The following is a 17,418-nucleotide window of genomic DNA, read 5'->3' on the forward strand; positions in this document are numbered from 1 at the left end:
GGCTCAGGCACACCACCCAGGCGTTATTCACCAGGCTCACACACATCATCCAGGAGTTATACACCAGGCTCACACACACCATCCAGGAGTTATACACCAGACTCACACACACCATCCAGGAGTTATACACCAGGCTCAGGCACACACACCATCCAGGAGTTATACACCAGACTCACACACATCATCCAGGAGTTATACACCAGGCTCTCACACACCATCCAGGAGTTATACACCAGGCTCAGACACACAAAGAACAAAATAAAATACAGCACAGGAACGGGCCCTTCGCCCTCCAAGCCTGTGCCGACCATGCTGCCCGTCTAAACTAAAATCTTCTACACTTCCTGGGTCCGTATCCCTCTTTTCCCATCCTATTCATGTATTTGTCAAGATGCCCCTTAAATGTCACTATCGTCCCTGCTTCCACCACCTCCTCCGGCAGCGGGTTCCAGGCACCCACTACCCTCTGTGTAAAGAACTTGCCTCATACATCTCCTCTAAACCTTGCCCCTCGCACCTTAAATCTATGCCCCCTAGTAATTGACCCCTCTACTCTGGGGAAAAAGCCTTTGATTATCCACTCTGTCTATGCCCCTCAAATTTTGTAGACCTCTATCTGGTCGCCTCTCAACCTCCGTCGTTCCAGTGAGAACAAACCGAGTTCATTCAACCGCTCCTCATAGCTAATGCCCTCCATCCCAGGCAACATTCTTGTTAGGGGGCAGCACGGTAGCATTGTGGATAGCACAATTGCTTCACAGCTCCAGGGTCCCAGGTTCGATTCGGGCTTGGGTCACTGTCTGTGCGGAGTCTGCATATCCTCCCCGTGTGTGTGTGGGTTTCCTCCGGGTGCTCCGGTTTCCTCCCACAGTCCAAAGATGTGCAGGTTAGGTGGATTGGCCATGATAAATTGCCGTTAGTGTCCAACATTGCCCTTAGTGTTGGGTGGGGTTACTGGGTTATGGGGATAGGGTGGAGGTGTTGACTTTGGGTAGGGTGCTCTTTACAAGAGCCGGTGCAGACTCGATGGGCTGAAAGGCCTCCTTCTGCACTGTAAATTCTATGATATCTCTTCTGCACCCTCTCTAAAGCCTCCACAACCTTCTGGTCGTGTGGCGACCAGAATTGAACATTTTACTCCAAGTGTGGCCTAACTAAGGTTCTATACAGCTGCAACATGACTTGCCAATTTTTATACTCAGTGCCCCAGCCAATGAAGGCAAGCATGCCGTATGCCTTCTTTGCTACCTCCTTCACCTGTGTTGCCCCTTTCAGTGACCTGTGGACCTTTACACCTAGATCTCTCTGACTGTCAATACTCTTGAGGGTTCTACCATTCACTGTATATTCCCAACCTGCATTAGACCTTCCAAAATGCATTACCTCTCATTTGTCCGGATTAAACTCCATCTGCCATCTCTCCGCCCATGTCTCCAAACGATCCAAATCCTGCTGTATCCCCTGACAGTCCTCATCGCTATCCGCAATTCCACCAACCTTTGTGTCGTCTGCAAACTTACTAATCAGACCAGTTACATTCTTCTCCAAATCATTTATATATACAGGAGTTATACACCAGGCTCTCACACACCATCCAGGAGTTACACACCAGGCTCACTCACACCATCCAGGAGTTATACACCAGGCTCTCACACACCATCCAGGAGTTACACACCATCCAGGAGTTATACACCAGGCTCACTCACACCATCCAGGAGTTATACACCAGGCTCTCACACACCATCCCGGAGTTACACACCATCCAGGAGTTATACACCAGGCTCACTCACACCATCCAGGAGTTATACACCAGACTCACACACATCATCCAGGAGTTATACACCAGACTCACACACAGCATCCAGGAGTTATACACCAGACTCACACACATCATCCAGGAGTTATACACCAGACTCACACGCAGCATCCAGGAGTTATACACCAGGCTCACTCACACCATCCAGGAGTTATACACCAGGCTCACTCACACCATCCAGGAGTTATACACTAGGCTCACACACACCATTCAGGAGTTATACAACAGGCTCTCTGAACGCAAAGCGCGGTGGATCACACTGTTGATCCCTCATCCGTCCTTGGTGTGCCGGTTACCCTTGGTCAAGGACAGTTTCTACAATACTCTGTCCTATTCTCTACACCGGGTGTTGATCTTTTTAACGAGTGGAATACTATCCCACCAGCGTAACCAATAATGTTGCCAAATTAACCTGATATGACAGTTATTAATGATAATATTGCTTTTCAGAGTCACCAGGTATCAAATGATACCAGCACAAGGATTTACCGGATATCGATCAAAGACCAAACAACCAGTTAGTCAGTTCAAGTTCAAAGATAGTTTATTTACACACAAGGATTACTTCGACATGCAACATAAAACACTACAAGTTAAACTACATTTAACAACTACAACAACCTATACTTAACCTCAGGGCAACCGGCTCTTTGCAGATGAACAAGGCCTTTGTTCGGATCTTGCGTGGCTGGGTAGAAGAAGTGGCTTCGTTTCTGCTGGACTCATCCGTTTGATAGTGATCGTTTGTCTTGAACTTGTCTTCTGGTCGTAATGCTACACTTGGTTTTAGGCGTAGGCCGGGGCCAAGAGAGACTGAACACATGGCTGTGTCTCTTTTTATCCCTCTGGGATTTCACACTCTTTGGGGCGGTCCTTAGCTTTGGACCCAATAATTCGACAGGCTTCGATCACTGCCTTTGATTTTGGCCAATAAAGGGGCGGGTGCCTTGATGGATGGGCGTGTCCTGAGCGGTCATTGACCTTGGCTGTTTGGCTTTCTTAGCAAAGAGAGTGGCGCCGGTTAATCTGCATCTGTATCGGTTACCTGAGTACAGTCCTTTTGTTCTGGGGAAACGAGCGGGGGTTTCGATCGCGTCTAGCTATCTGGGTTGCAGATACACGCACAAGCTCTGAGTGTGTCTGAGTCCTGGGTTGGCCATAATTCCCATGGTTCTTTGCAGGTGGCCATCTGAGATGGCTACGTCCCGTCCTCTTGATCCTGAAAGCGAAGCGCGGTGGATCACACTGTTGAACCCTCATCCGTCCTTGGTGTGCCGGTTACCCTTGGTCAAGGACATGTTCTACACTACTCTGTCCTATGTTTTCGAGCATTTACCTAAGTTTTATTGACACATCACACATTCATAATCTCTAAGGGGTCACTATAAAACATTCAACTATTACACATTTAACTTATTCGCACAAGGGAATACCTAACTATCACTATCTAAGCTACTCTCATGCTGCTGACAAATATAACAAGGAACTTATGTACAAGTGTCTGGATGACACTGCAGATTATCGCTATCACCAGAAGGAAAGGGAATACCGTTTAACAATATTTTCGCACCAAGTGGGGGTAATCAGTGTTTATCTCTGTGTGGTGTGGTGTCCGGGCTAGGGGTACCATGTTGTGTGTTCATGTTTGGGGCTGGTGTGTAGCGTACAGAAGCTTGTAACGCTCGCAGTTGTAGGAGTCCAGCGATGATCACAATGGAGGTCATCAGTCCTGTCTTCATCTTGTCTTCTGTCCTTTGTTCTTCGTATATTCCTGGGGGTGCAAGCATAATATCTGTTATTATCGTTGGTTAACATCTCGTTTTGTGTGTCTTTCTCGCCTTAACTTCAATTACCCATTAGAATCGTCACCATGTGTGACTCCCTCATTTTCTTTTTTTGGAATACCATTTTGGAGAGACAAGAAATGCAAATTTTTTAAGTACAGAGACTCTCGCAGCTTGTGGTCGATGCTTGGAGTGGGCGGACAATTTCTTCGACCAGTCTTTCTTAAATCACAACCATGGGAGGTTGAGGCTTATTTTAACCAGCCGAACTTTAGGGCGGCCGGTTTTGTAAAGTTTCTTCGTCCCAGAGTCCAGAGGTAGTTCGCGTATTGCAGCATATGTGGCAACCAAGTGTGTCAAACGTGTAAATAGCAGGTGGGGAACGACCAGAGGGTCGCGGAAGGTAAAGAGTTGAGTGTACAGACTGTGGCAAAGGGCATTCTTAAAACCACAATAAGAGTAGAGAAGGGAAAATTAAGACCTGCGAAAGACAGTGAAAAGTGTAAAGAACCATTCCAGAGTTCTCGAAGTGACGGGAACATGAGGTGCGTGTGGGCCGCAGCAGGGGAAGAATGGGTGGGATTCCCGGGTAGGGCGGTGATCAGTGCTGTTGCTCCACTACCTGAGCTTAACTGACCGGGTGCATTTGGGCCCTCAGGTAGGGTGGGGATTAGTGCCATTACTCCACTACCTGGGTGACCGAAACGAGCGGAAAGAATTTGTAACACATGTGAGATCCAACAATTGTTCCTTGAACGGCCATTGGTCAGTAAATGGCCTCGGAAGAGTGACTTTGATTGTATCAAGAAATTTTGTGTCTGGTCGACATTAATTAAAACCATGTAGCAATAAGAAAGAAAGAAGGAAAGAAGGCGGGCCGGCTCCATCAGAAAGTAGGACACCGTAAATCTCATGCGGTTCCTTTTTCTCATCATCTGGACACCTCAGGGTTCAGTATCAAAAAGCGTTGTAAAAAGGTTACCATAACGGAATCGTCACCATCTCCCGGTTGCCAGACTCGTGTCTGCCGTTTTTGTGCCGTGGCCGCATGGGCCGTCGTGGAATCCAAACCGTCATGTCTTACCAGTCTACAAAAGTTGTTGCGGTGCCAAAAAGTGGTTCGTTTGTCATGAGGCGTAGGGGCGTGGCAGTGAAGGGCAAATTAATGTTGTTGGGCGGTGGCGGTGGCTCTGACTGTGGAAGGGGATATTGGGGGCCAAACATGTCCTGGTCGTGGTTCCAGGGGCTGGAGTGACTGGAGCCGCCGGGGAGGTTGTACCAGTGGTCAGTGATCGTGGTCAATTCGGGGAGGCTGGCGCTATCATCTGGATCAAGCTCAAGGTGGAAAGTCTTTCTTGTGGGCGGAGCTAATGTCGGTTCTGTGGGCGTGGACATGCTGTCGTGGCTGGGGGAGGGTTGGACTAGGTTGTCGATGGGCGGGGTGGAATCGTCTGCTATTGCCAGGGAGGTGTGGTGGGAGTGGCTACATTGGGTTCCGTAGACTTTGAGCTGGTTGATGTGGAACCAACCAGTTTTACCATTGGGGTACGTTATCTTGCACACAGAGGGGCTCACTTTGTCCAAAATGGAGTAGGGTCCTGCAAATTTAGGGGAGAGGAACGAATTGGGATTGTACAGGGAAACCATCACTTGCTGACCGACTGTATACTCTATGGGGTGGACTGTTTTATCAAAGCAGGCCTTACTCTGCTTTTTCCTATTCGGACAGCTGCAGCGAGCTGTGCTGCTTTAATACTTTCCGTGACTTGTTGGACTGCTTTTTCATGGGTGAGGGTGGTGACTGTGGGGCTTGCCAAATCGAGACCTAATAAATATTCAGTTCCTTTCATGGGCCGTCGGGTCATGAGAGTGTGGGGGGTGAAACCTGTGGAACTGGATACTGTGTTCCTAATAAACATAAGGGTGAATGGGAGGACTGTGTCCCATGTGTTGTTATGCTGTTGCACAATTTTTCTAATGGTCGCTTTCAAGGTGCGATTCATTCGTCCAACAATGCCGCTGTATTGGGGGTGATACGCGATGTGAAATTTTTGCTTGATTCCAAAAATTGTTGGGGCATTTTGCATGACTCTGCCGGTGAAATGGGAACCTTTGTCTGACTCAATGCTGCGGGGAAGACCCCAGCGTGTAAATATCTGTTGGGTCAAAATCTTAGCTGTGGCTTTCACTGTGTTCGTCCGGGAGGGAAATGCTTCTACCCATTTTGTAAAGGTGTCGATTACTACTAATACATATTTCTGCAGGGAGGGAGGGGACCAATGTAGTCGAGCTGTAAATTTGTCCTTGGGCCATTAACAGGTCGGGTGTGTCTCAATTGTCCTTTCTTGGAGTACCTTTCAGGATTGTTCTGTGCACAGATTAAACAATTCTCAACATAATGCGTGACGTCTGCTTTTAAATCGGGCCACCAGCACAAAGATCTTAAATGGGCAATGGTGGTTTCTATCCCCTGATGTCCGTGTCCGTTATGAAACTGGTAAATTATCTGGTTTCTGTCCTGGGGACCACATAAATTCCATTTCTCAAAACTATCCCATCCTGTACCATCAGTGTGTCCTTGAATTTGTCGTAGGGGGCTGGGAAATTACCGTCTAAAACTTGCTTAAGAATGTCGTCTGCCTTTTGGGCCTTGGCTAAATCTTCGATATTGGTCTGTGAAACCTGGACTGCGTGTGTTGGTTCACTTTCAGGGGGTTGCCAAAAGTGTCCGTGGCGTGATCCTGACTTAGCTAAGGCGTCTGCCTTTACGTTACCGTGTGGGGAGGAACGATGATGGCTTCTCACTTTGATTATGCCATATGTGCGGTCTTTTGCTGTCTTAAGGATACGCTTCAACAATGGGGCTGAGTGTAGGGGTTTACCATCAGCGGATACGAATCCTCGAGATTCCCACAGGGGCAGGAATTCTGTCAAACTATTGCAGACATATAAACTGTCCGAATGTATGTCCGCTGGGTTCGGAAAGGAATCTGGGTGCTGCACTACATATGCTATAGCTGCTAATTCGGCTGCTTGTGATCCTAGGTGGCCGGGCAATTTTAAAGATATTTCCTCTAATGCGCGTCTTCCACATAAATTCCACAACCAGTTATTCTCTTTCCATTCTCAATGGTGGAGGAACTGTCTACATATTACTTTAAAGCGTTGTCCGTGGACTGGGGATTCTGTGTTCTGATGCCTGCTCGTGTGTGCAGTGACTTCGGAATAAAGGGTCCTGTGTGGTGTTTGGCTGCAATGATCTGGCACTCATGTGCGGTTCCTCCATACTGAAGGTTGTCTGCTAAAAATGTGTGGGTCTTTGTACGTTTAACTGTAATGTCCCTTCCTTGTAACAACAGTGTCCAGCGAGCTGCTCTAATCTGGCTGACTGAACCGTCCTTTAACCTACCATCTAACAGTTGGGGTGTGCTCGGTTAAAATCGTTACTGGGGTAAGGCCTGTGATATGCAAAATACTGCGCTGCCCAAAACACTGCGAGCAAGTGCCATTCGCCAGGCTGAAAACCCTTGCTCTACGGGATCCAAAATTCGTGAGGCACAGGCTACGGGTCCTAAGCGGCCATGTCGTTCCTGTAGGAGTACTGCTGATAGGGTTCGGTCGGTGGTTGCTACTTCTATGGCGTAGGGAGAGTGTAGGTCTGGAACTTGCAAAGTGGGGGCTGTGCCTAGAGTGCATTTTAATTCATCGATGGCGTCCGTGTGCTGAGGAAGCCATTCTCATGGGGCGTTCTTTAGTTGTGGAAACGTTGTGGGAGGCATGTCCACGTATACTGCTGCCCTTGAAATGTGAACGCGAACTTGTATTGACAGGCCTTATCTAAGGGGATGGACCAGAAGCCGTTGCTAATGTCCAGCACTGTAAAGTACTTTGCTTGTATTCCCTGCTTGAGCATGGTTTCGGGACTCGTGGCAACGGTGGGGTCTGCTAATGGGGTGACCTTGTTGAGCTCTCGGTAGTCAATGGTTAATCTTCCCTTTTTTGTCTTTTAGATGGCTTTTGTTTCGGTGCAACATCGTGGGCCGAAGGGCCTGTACTGCGCTGTATTGTTCTATGTTCTATGTTCCCGAACCGTCGGGTTTTTTCACAGGCCAAATTGGGGCATTATTTGTTGAGGCTACCGGCCGAATTACTCCTTGATCTAGTAAGCTATTAATTACTTTTGAGATCTCACCCTCGGCTTTCTGTGGGAAACCGTATTGCTTCTGGGGCTTGAGATCGGGACCTGAAATTGTGACCATGCCTGGGATCTTCCCACAATCATGTTTGTGTTGGGCGAAGGAAGCTTTATGTTTTCTGAGGACCTCTCTAATTGTCTGGTCTGTACTAATTGTTTGCGGATCAAACCAATAGTCTCCTACTGAGCAAATCCTATGTTCGTAGTCCCCTACTGTGAGCGTGGTGGGGGCTCTCACTGTTTTGGCCATTCTCCATATACACCTATTCATGGGGTCAAAGGAAAGGTTGTGGGAGCTCATAAAGTCGATTCCTAGAATGTGCTCGGCTGTTTGGGGCAAGTCGACTAAAACAACGGGGTGCCTGGTGTTTATGGTTCCTATCTGTATATCTACGGGGGCTGTAATGTATCCCTGCTGTACATGTCCTGTAAATCCACTAAGGGTGATGGTGTCTGTGGTGGGCCATTTGTCGTGCTGAAACATTGTGGAGGAGTTTAAAGTGGTGCGGGACCCTCCTGTGTGAGGACCCTCCTCCTCCTACATTCTGGGGTTCTGGTAAAGCTGAGCTAACGGACGGGTCAAGGCTCATGACTATAAGCTTAACTTCCGACCTTTCGTCTAGACCGTACATAACCGTTTGCTGTTGTACTCTCTCAAAGAAATTATGTGGGTCTGCGGTGGGTTCGAATGGTTCAATTTTGGCGCAGACATCTCTCAATTGGGTGATGGTTAGTGGGGTGGTGTAAACAAAATCAGACTCATCCCGATCCGATGACTTGCGCTGTGGTGACTGGATTCATGGCGGTGTGTGCTGCCTGTGCAGTTGGTGGTGCGGGTGCTTTCCTTTTCGGGGTCTGGGGGCTCTATTGTGATTTTCGGTAACCTCCACATATCTATGGGCGGTTTCATTTACTTCTTGCCAATTGGGGCCATTCTCCTCATCTAAATCTTGTCCAAAGGTATCTCTGAATCCGTTTTGCACTGACAGCAGTGACTGCAACTTCTCTATTTGTCGTCTACATTTCGAGTGATCTGTCTTTGTTCTGTAGTGGAGCTATGGAGCGCTCGTAAAGCTGCCTTTAAATCTGCGCATTGTCTTGTTAACTGTGCTACCTGCTGTTCTGTCTCTTCTCGTACCAAAATCGCACGCTGTGTATCTTGGTAGGCTTTCTCGTACTGGGTCTGAAAGCTGCTAAGGTGAACTAAACAAGATTGGGGTGCCCGTTTGACATCAGCCATCTCTTTATCTTTAGCTGCCAACTGTTCCCGGAGTTGCTCAATAATCTTTTCACATTCACTATAGTTTCCCTCATTCCTCTTCTCTTTCTCAACTAGCTGTCTGGAGCGTCCTCACGACCTCCTCTGTGCCTCGCAACTGTGCCAAACAGGATACTATTGCCATCGGCTTACGAACTTTTGCTGCATTCTTTTTATGTACCTCGGTTAGGTTGTCCCACCAGGTTTGTCCTATGCTTCCTGGACCTGGCTCATCATTTGAACAAAACTCGGACCAAAGGGACCATGCTTTCCCCTTCAAATACTTCCTCAATTCCTCTTCCCATATGGGGCACTGTTGGTCGCTGCAACCTCGGGTTCCTGCGGGTTCACTAGGCGTTCCATCGCTTTTGTGGCCATTGTTACTATTATTTCTGTTTTCCTACCGTTAAGTTCTCTGTTTTCCTACCTCTAAGTTCTCTTTTGCTCTGCTTCTAACTTCTCTTTTCCTACCGTCAATTTGGGACATGGGGAATAAGGCGGCGATTCGAACAGCGGGGTACGGCTTAAGGCTATTTTCCGGTTGACAATACTCCTGATAGTTTTACGCAAAATCTAACGAGTTTATCTTATATCCCTGTTAGTCGATTGCAGGTTAATACACACTTCCGAATCTTGGTGATTTGATCGATACGTGCCTTACACTTGTGGTTTATTTCACTTTTCCTCAATTGGATTTCTAATGCAAAGTTTTGTGGGTCCTCTCGAGTGGCAAAATCACTTCTAGGTCGAATCCCGTCAGATGTCGCCAATAATGTTGTTCTTTTTAATGAGTGGAATACTATACCACCAGTGTCACCAATAATGTTGCCAATCAGCACTGGAGTCACCAATAATGTTACCAAATTAACCTGATATGGCAGTTATTAATGATAATATTGCTTTTCAGAGTCACCAGGTATCAAATGATACCACCACAAGGATTTACCGGATATCGATCAAAGACCAAACAACCAATTAGTCAGTTCAAGTTTACTTACACACAAGGATTACTTCGACATGCAACATAAAACACGACAAGTTAAACTACACCTAACAACTACAATAACATATACTTAACCTCAGGGCAACTAGCTCTTTGCAGATGAACAAGGCCTTTGTTCGGATCTTGCGTGGCTGGATAGAAGGAGTGGCTTCATTTCTGCTGGGCTCATTCGTCTGGTAGTGATCGTTGGTCTTGAACTTGTCTTCAGGTTGTAATGCTGCACTTGGTTTTAGGCGTAGGCCGGGGCCAAGAGAGACCGAACACATGGCTGTGTCTCTTTTTATCCCTCTGGGATTTCGCGCTCCTTGAGGCGATCCTTAGCTTTGGACCCAATAATTCGACAGGCTTCGATCACTGCCTTCGATTTTGGCCAATAAAGGGGCGGGTGCCTTGATGCTGGGCATGTCCTGAGCGGTCAATGACCTTGGCTGTTTGGGCTTTCTTAGCAAAGGGAGTGGCGCCGGTTAGTCTGCATCTGTATCGATTACCTGAGTACAGTCCTTTTGTTCTGGGGAAATGGGCCATTAGAATGCAAACGAGCGGGGGTTTCGATCGCGTCTAGCTATCTGGGTTGCAAATACACACACAAGCTCTGAGTCTGTCTGAGTCCTGGATTGGCCATAATTCCCATGGTCCTTTGCAGGTGGCCAGCTGAGATGGCTACACAGGCTCAGACACAGACACCATCCAGGAGTTATATGCCAGGCTCAGGCACACCATCCAGGAGCTATACACCAGACTCGGACACATCATCCAGGAGTTATACACCAGGCTCAGACACACCATCCAGGAGTTATACACCAGGCTCACACACACCATCCAGGAGTTATACACCAGGCTCACACACACCATCCAGGAGTTATACACAGGCTCACACACACCATCCAGGAGTTATACACCAGGCTCTCACACACCATCCAGGAGTTATACACCAGGCTCAGACACACCATCCAGGAGTTATACACCAAACTCACACACACCATCCAGGAGTTATACACCAAGCTCACACACACCATCCAGGAGTTATACACCAGACTCACACACACCATCCAGGAGTTATACACCAAGCTCACACACACCATCCAGGAGTTATACACCAGACTCACACACACCATCCAGGAGTTATACACCAGGCTCACACACACCATCCAGGAGTTATACACAGGCTCACACACACCATCCAGGAGTTATACACCAGGCTCACACACACCATCCAGGAGTTATACACCAGGCTCACACACACCATCCAGGAGTTATACACCAAACTCACACACACCATCCAGGAGTTATACACCAAGCTCACACACACCATCCAGGAGTTATACACCAAGCTCACACACACCATCCAGGAGTTATACACCAGACTCACACACACCATCCAGGAGTTATACACCAGGCTCACACACACCATCCAGGAGTTATACACCAGGCTCTCACACACCATCCAGGAGTTATACACCAGACTCACACACACCATCCAGGAGTTATACACCAGGCTCACACACACCATCCAGGAGTTATACACCAAGCTCACACACACCATCCAGGAGTTATTCACCAGACTCACACACACCATCCAGGAGTTATACACCAGGCTCACACACACCATCCAGGAGTTATACACCAGGCTCACACACACCATCCAGGAGTTATTCACCAGACTCACACACACCATCCAGGAGTTATTCACCAGACTCTCACACACCATCCAGGAGTTATTCACCAGACTCACACACACCATCCAGGAGTTATACACCAAGCTCACACACACCATCCAGGAGTTGTACATCAGGCTCACACACACCATCCAGGAGTTATACACCAAGCTCTCACACACCATCCAGGAGTTATACACCAGACTCGGACACACCATCCAGGAGTTATACACCAAGCTCACACACACCATCCAGAAGTTAGACACCAGACTCTCACACACCATCCAGGAGTTATACACCAAGCTCACACACACCATCCAGGAGTTGTACATCAGGCTCACACACACCATCCAGGAGTTATACACCAAGCTCACACACACCATCCAGGAGTTATACACCAGACTCGGACACACCATCCAGGAGTTATACACCAAGCTCACACACACCATCCAGAAGTTAGACACCAGACTCTCACACACCATCCAGAAGTTAGACACCAAGCTCACACACACCATCCAGAAGTTAGACACCAAGCTCAGACAGACCAATTGTTGATGTGATCACAATTACTTAGACTGGTCTTTTATTTCTATTTTTTTTTACCACACTAAAATCCTTAAACTGCCCTGGCTGTTGTGAACTCAAGTTTTCTTAATATTAGTGCAGTCTCTTCTAAAAACACAGTGAACGAATTGATGCAGTAGCAACACAGAAGCTTCTGCAGTATGCATTTTCCACAGATTCCTGCGGCCTGCCAGACATGCTGCAGTGGATGGTTTGGGAACAGGCAGTTCTATATCTGAAAGCCCATCTCATCATTGATCACAACACTCATTTCATAAGCTCCATCAGATTTGGTTGGGGAAGAGATTGAATGTGTGGATTGGTGTCTTTGTTTGTAAACATTCTGTGTTCATGTCAGGGCATGGCCACATTACTTGGGGCACATGCTGAGCACTGTGGGTACATTTAAGAAAATCATACCTCAAGGTGTTGACTGCTGAAAGAAAGCCTCTTCAAATGTTCAAGTTCAGCCGTGTATAACACACATCTGGTAAAATTATATATACATTTCCACATCTATAAAAAGTTGATTGATGAACATCCAAATATTCCATGTCATCACCTGAATTTATATTTGATAGAAAATGCTGCGTTTTTTAAAGTTCAGCAAGATTGTGTGACAGTGTGGTGCTACAATCTCTAATAGATGCCCACTCTTTGGTCAATTTGGCGAGCAGTTTACACTAAGGACCCGTCACAGTAATGCAGCTATTGATCCTCTGCAATAAGTTCTCTCACTGTGGCTCTGCAGTTACTGCTGGTTGAGCATTATTCATGGGCATGAAGTCAGAATCCCCAATGCTCTTCAGACCTATGAGAGCAGGTGCTGATGGTGATGCAGAGAGCTATTTGCATAGTATTCCAGTATCCTGTAAACTGCTTGCCTTCCTCTCGGGCATGGTGCTGATGTGAGAGATTTCTGATGGTATGTCTTTACTGTTGTGTGAAAATCTGTGTTAAGGTGGCTGATTTCTTTTAACTGATTGAATGCAAATAACCTTTTCGTAATCATTTCCTAAGAGCAGGGAGTTCTGTTTTTTTAAAAACATGGTCTCGTAATGTGCACATCTGGCAAAAGTAGCTGGTGAACCCTCTGACTTTGGATCGTCTCTGTCTGTCTGTTCCCTGAAATGCTAGGAGCGTCACGAAGCTATGATGCGTCGCACTTTAGAGCGTAGCCAGCAGCTGGAGCAAAGACAGAAGCGATGGTCATGGGGAGGAGTAGGATCTCCAGGAGCTGGATCCAGAGATGGTGAGTGAGAGGATACTGGCTGCACTGCACCTTATACACAACATGATGAGTGTGTGAGAGAGAGAGAGAGCGAGAGCCTCTGAGCTCTTATCCCACTTAGAGGTCCTTCTCTATAGCTGATTTCAAACAGCAGGTCAGGTCTCTGGGTTTTTATAAAGTAGAAATTTGTTAATGTGTGTCACTCCTTTCTGTTCATCTTTGATGCGGAACTCTTCCGTTTGCTCAGCACGCAGACTGTGGCTAATATTGCTTTTATTTAAATAAATGCAATGAAAGAGAAAACATTAAATGCACAAAATGCCTAGTTCGTAGCTAACTACAGTTTTTGCTGAGTCATGTATTAAGATGGGTAGTGCAAACCTGAGTAAATTATTGAAGATGCCTGTCCCTCAGCAATCTGTTTTTATCAGGATGGTTTTTTAAAACCTGATTCCATGACCCCACCTTAATAAATCCTGCATTTCTGAAGCAATTAATTATTTGGGTTAAAAGGCACCTGTGTAACAAGGAGGGAATGATGTTCAGGGTCCACACAGCTTGTGGTAAGAATGAAACCCAGTTTGAACTGCTAAACAGGAGCCATTGCAGCTTGTTAAGTGAATGCTGGCGCAGTACAGCAGGCAGTATTTCTGTTACAAAAATAGATCGATTTCCCAATCCCTTAATCATGTTCCTGAAACTGCGTCTGAAAGCACAATTGCTGATGAGCAGAAGGTGTGGCTTTCAGACATTTTAGGTGAATTAGCTACAAGATTCTGGACCTGCTGTGAGATTACAACATGTTGAACCCCACCCTGGTGAGTGAGGGCACAGGGTCTCCACTCCCTACTCTGCACTGCCTCTTGAGATGTTTTCTTGTTTTGAATTATTTGCTCTCGAGTAATAAAACTGTTCCTCAGCTGACTATACTTCATTCTGATTCTGTGTCTCGTAGGTGAATCAGAAAATACCCCATCCACTCCTGTAGGTTTATCAGTCAGCATCAACTCTCCTACACAGCCCGTGGCCGTTGATGCTGTAGACTGCATTTCTGGTATTTAGGATTATTACTACCTAGGTGTTGTCTTTTAACATTCCCAGTGTCTTACCCACTTGTCCAAACAATCTGTTTAACTCACCCAGTGTCCTAATGGTTCTTCGCTGTTTATATTATTACTGCTTGACATACTTTGGATAATGTGTCCGAGTGTCTGTGTGCATGTGTGTGTGTGCATGTGTCTGTGTGTCCATGAATGTGTGCCTGTGTACTTTTGTGTATGTATATGTGTCTCTGTCTATGTAGCTGTGTCTGTGTACATCTGGGTGTGTCCATGTATATGTGGCTGTATCCCGTGTGCATGTCTATGTATGTGTGTGTGTCTGTATCTACGTGTGTGTGTGTGTGTGTCTCTGTGATTCTGTGTGTGTATGTGTGGAAGTATATGTGTGTGTGTCTATGTATGTCTGTATATCTGTGGATATATGTGTGTCTCTGCATGTGTATATGTATGTGCATGTGTCTGTGTATGTGTGTGTATATATATGTATGTGTCTCTATGTATGTATGTATCCATGTATATGTATGAGTGTGAGTATGTATGAGTGTATGTCTATGTATGCATGTGTGTGTTCATGTATCCGTATGTGTATATGTATCTATGGTCTGATTGATTTTTCTGTAATTGGGAAGCATGATTATTGTATTATTTTTGACAACACTGAATCATTTCCCAGCACTTGCTGAGACCGTGTATGCACCAAGGCTGTTTTGCATGCTTGTTTCACTGTTCAGTGTGTTTTTGTTTTCAATCTCCGTTTTCCTCTTGTGTCACAAGGAGGATTTATGAACTGCCAGTCTCAATGTAAGTGTCCTTGCTTCGTTCTCTCCTCTCCGCAGCAGCTGACAGATTCTCAGCTCCTGCTGCCAATCTGCCCAGGCAAATGGAGTTACCTACCAGCAAGGCTGTGGTGTCCTCTACACCTACGAACCCACATCCCCCTGAAAGAGGCAAGTGATTATCCTGCTGGGCGGTATGTGTGCACCCCGGGGGATGTGCTTCTGAGGCCATATCTCTGTCTCCTGTATTTATTACAGTGTTGTCTGCTTGTATCGCCTTGCCAGTAACCTAATCAAACACCAGCATCAAAAAAGAATAGATTCCAAATTGATTATGTTGTGAGTTACTGGGTAAGTGAATATATCTGTCCAAAGGGTGTAGTAAGGCTAGTGTTAAAGTTGGGATGAAATGTTACTGTACTAGACATGTTATGTTGCAATGTGTACATTGTGTGGAGATGAAAACAGTATCTTCCCTTTCAGGGGATCACAGCAAGTGCTTAGTCCAGTGATGTTCAGCTGAGACTGGGATCACGTAATGGTCATTGTGCAAAGCCAGACTGTAGCAATGCAGCCCAGAGTGATGATACTGTGGGAATAGGTCTCCCCACACAAGAAGCTGACAGTCACGGATAGACATAGGGAAGTACGGTGGCACAGTGGTTAGCATGACTGCCTCACAGTGCTAGGGAGCCAGGTTCAATTCCAGCCTTGGGTGACTGTGGAGTTTGCACGTTCTCCCTGTGTCTGCGTGGGTTTCCTCCGGGTGCTCTGTTTCCTCCCACAGTACAAAGGTCATAGATTATCATAGAATTTACAGATGTGCATGTTGGTGGACTGGCCATGCTAAAATTGCCCCTTAGTGTTCAAAGATGTGTAGGTTTGGTGGGTTTATGGGGTTACGGGGATAGGGCAAGGGAGTGGGCCTGGGTTAGGGTGCTGTTTCAGAGGATTGGTAAAAACGCGATGGGCTGAATGGCCTCCTTCTGCATTGTAGGAATTCTATGGCCACCTACACAGAGGAGGGCCACAGACACCGATGTGCCATCTGATCTGATTAGGCGGTGGAATAGGCCAGAGAGGCTGAATGGTCTCCTCCTGTTCCTTTGTTCAGGGTGCCATTATTGAAGGCCTACCAGCAGAATTACTGCTGAGTTCATGCACAATGTGCATTCAATCCACAGGACCGGAAGCAGTCAGTGACTTTCAGTTAACATTGCCCTGTAAATGGTTAATCCGAGCTGTTTTACAGAAGCCCATCCAATCACTGCCTTTACTTCTTTGGTTGGATGAACCAATCTGCCGTCCTGTTAATGTGATGGATTCAAGGCAGCACATTCATTTCTTGTCACTATGGGTTTGCTCTATTTTGAAATGGAACTACAGAATATTGTTTCCTTCTCTTCAGGATTGCAATGTTCTTGTCAGGTGGCCTGTTTTATATTACAAGAACACTTGTAGCTAAAGCTATAAATGATTTATTAACATTAACTGTGGGTCAACTATATACAAAACAGCAGATGAATAACAGTATGATCATGCACAAACAACCTCTCTCATCCAGCTCGCCAGTCAGTGTGAGGTCACCTGACACTAACATTCACTTATATACTAATGAGACTCCTAGTGGTTAGTAGGTTAATTACAACAAAACCATGATATCACTACATCCCCTTTCCTTTGAAGGAATACATTAATAAATTATCAGTATATTTACATTTGATATCATTAGCCTGTAAGTCCAACAGCATTATTTTTTCTTTAAAATTGTTAAAACTGGTTTAACATGTGTGTATATATATATATATATATACATACATACACACACAAGAACAGCAAGCATAGTATGTACAAATAGTCCAAATTTACAAATTGAGTCGATCAGGTTTTCTTCTGACTCTGATGGATCTTCACAAAGTTTGAGCTTGCTGCTCAGAACTTGTAGGTTCAATACTCTCCATGACATTCTCATGCTCAGGAACTGCTGAACTATCTGACACTGCAGCTGACGTTGATTCTGATGTAGATTCGTCATCCATCACATTGTTGTGAAAGTCTTCTCTGGTTTTCAAGAG

At 46.2% G+C, this 17,418-nt stretch overlaps 1 protein-coding gene across 14 annotated transcripts in view; it reads left to right on the forward strand.

Moving 5' to 3' along the window:
- LOC140428209 (MAP7 domain-containing protein 2-like) overlaps positions 1-17,418 on the forward strand; it is a 300,511-nt gene that overhangs the window by 162,647 nt on the left and 120,446 nt on the right. For 8 of the 14 annotated variants that reach the window (XM_072514408.1, XM_072514402.1, XM_072514398.1 and 5 more), the window contains 3 exons: positions 13,413-13,527; positions 14,462-14,560; positions 15,404-15,514. In XM_072514408.1, coding sequence (XP_072370509.1) covers positions 13,413-13,527; positions 14,462-14,560; positions 15,404-15,514 — 325 coding nt within the window. Of the gene's footprint in view, positions 1-13,117; positions 13,201-13,412; positions 13,528-14,461; positions 14,561-15,403; positions 15,515-17,418 lie in introns of those variants that run through there. The other 6 variants (XM_072514412.1, XM_072514405.1, XM_072514410.1 and 3 more) reach the window with 5 other exon arrangements.

This window comes from Scyliorhinus torazame, chromosome 8 (assembly GCF_047496885.1).
Source record: "Scyliorhinus torazame isolate Kashiwa2021f chromosome 8, sScyTor2.1, whole genome shotgun sequence".
In the NCBI taxonomy this organism is placed as follows: Eukaryota; Metazoa; Chordata; class Chondrichthyes; order Carcharhiniformes; family Scyliorhinidae; genus Scyliorhinus; species Scyliorhinus torazame.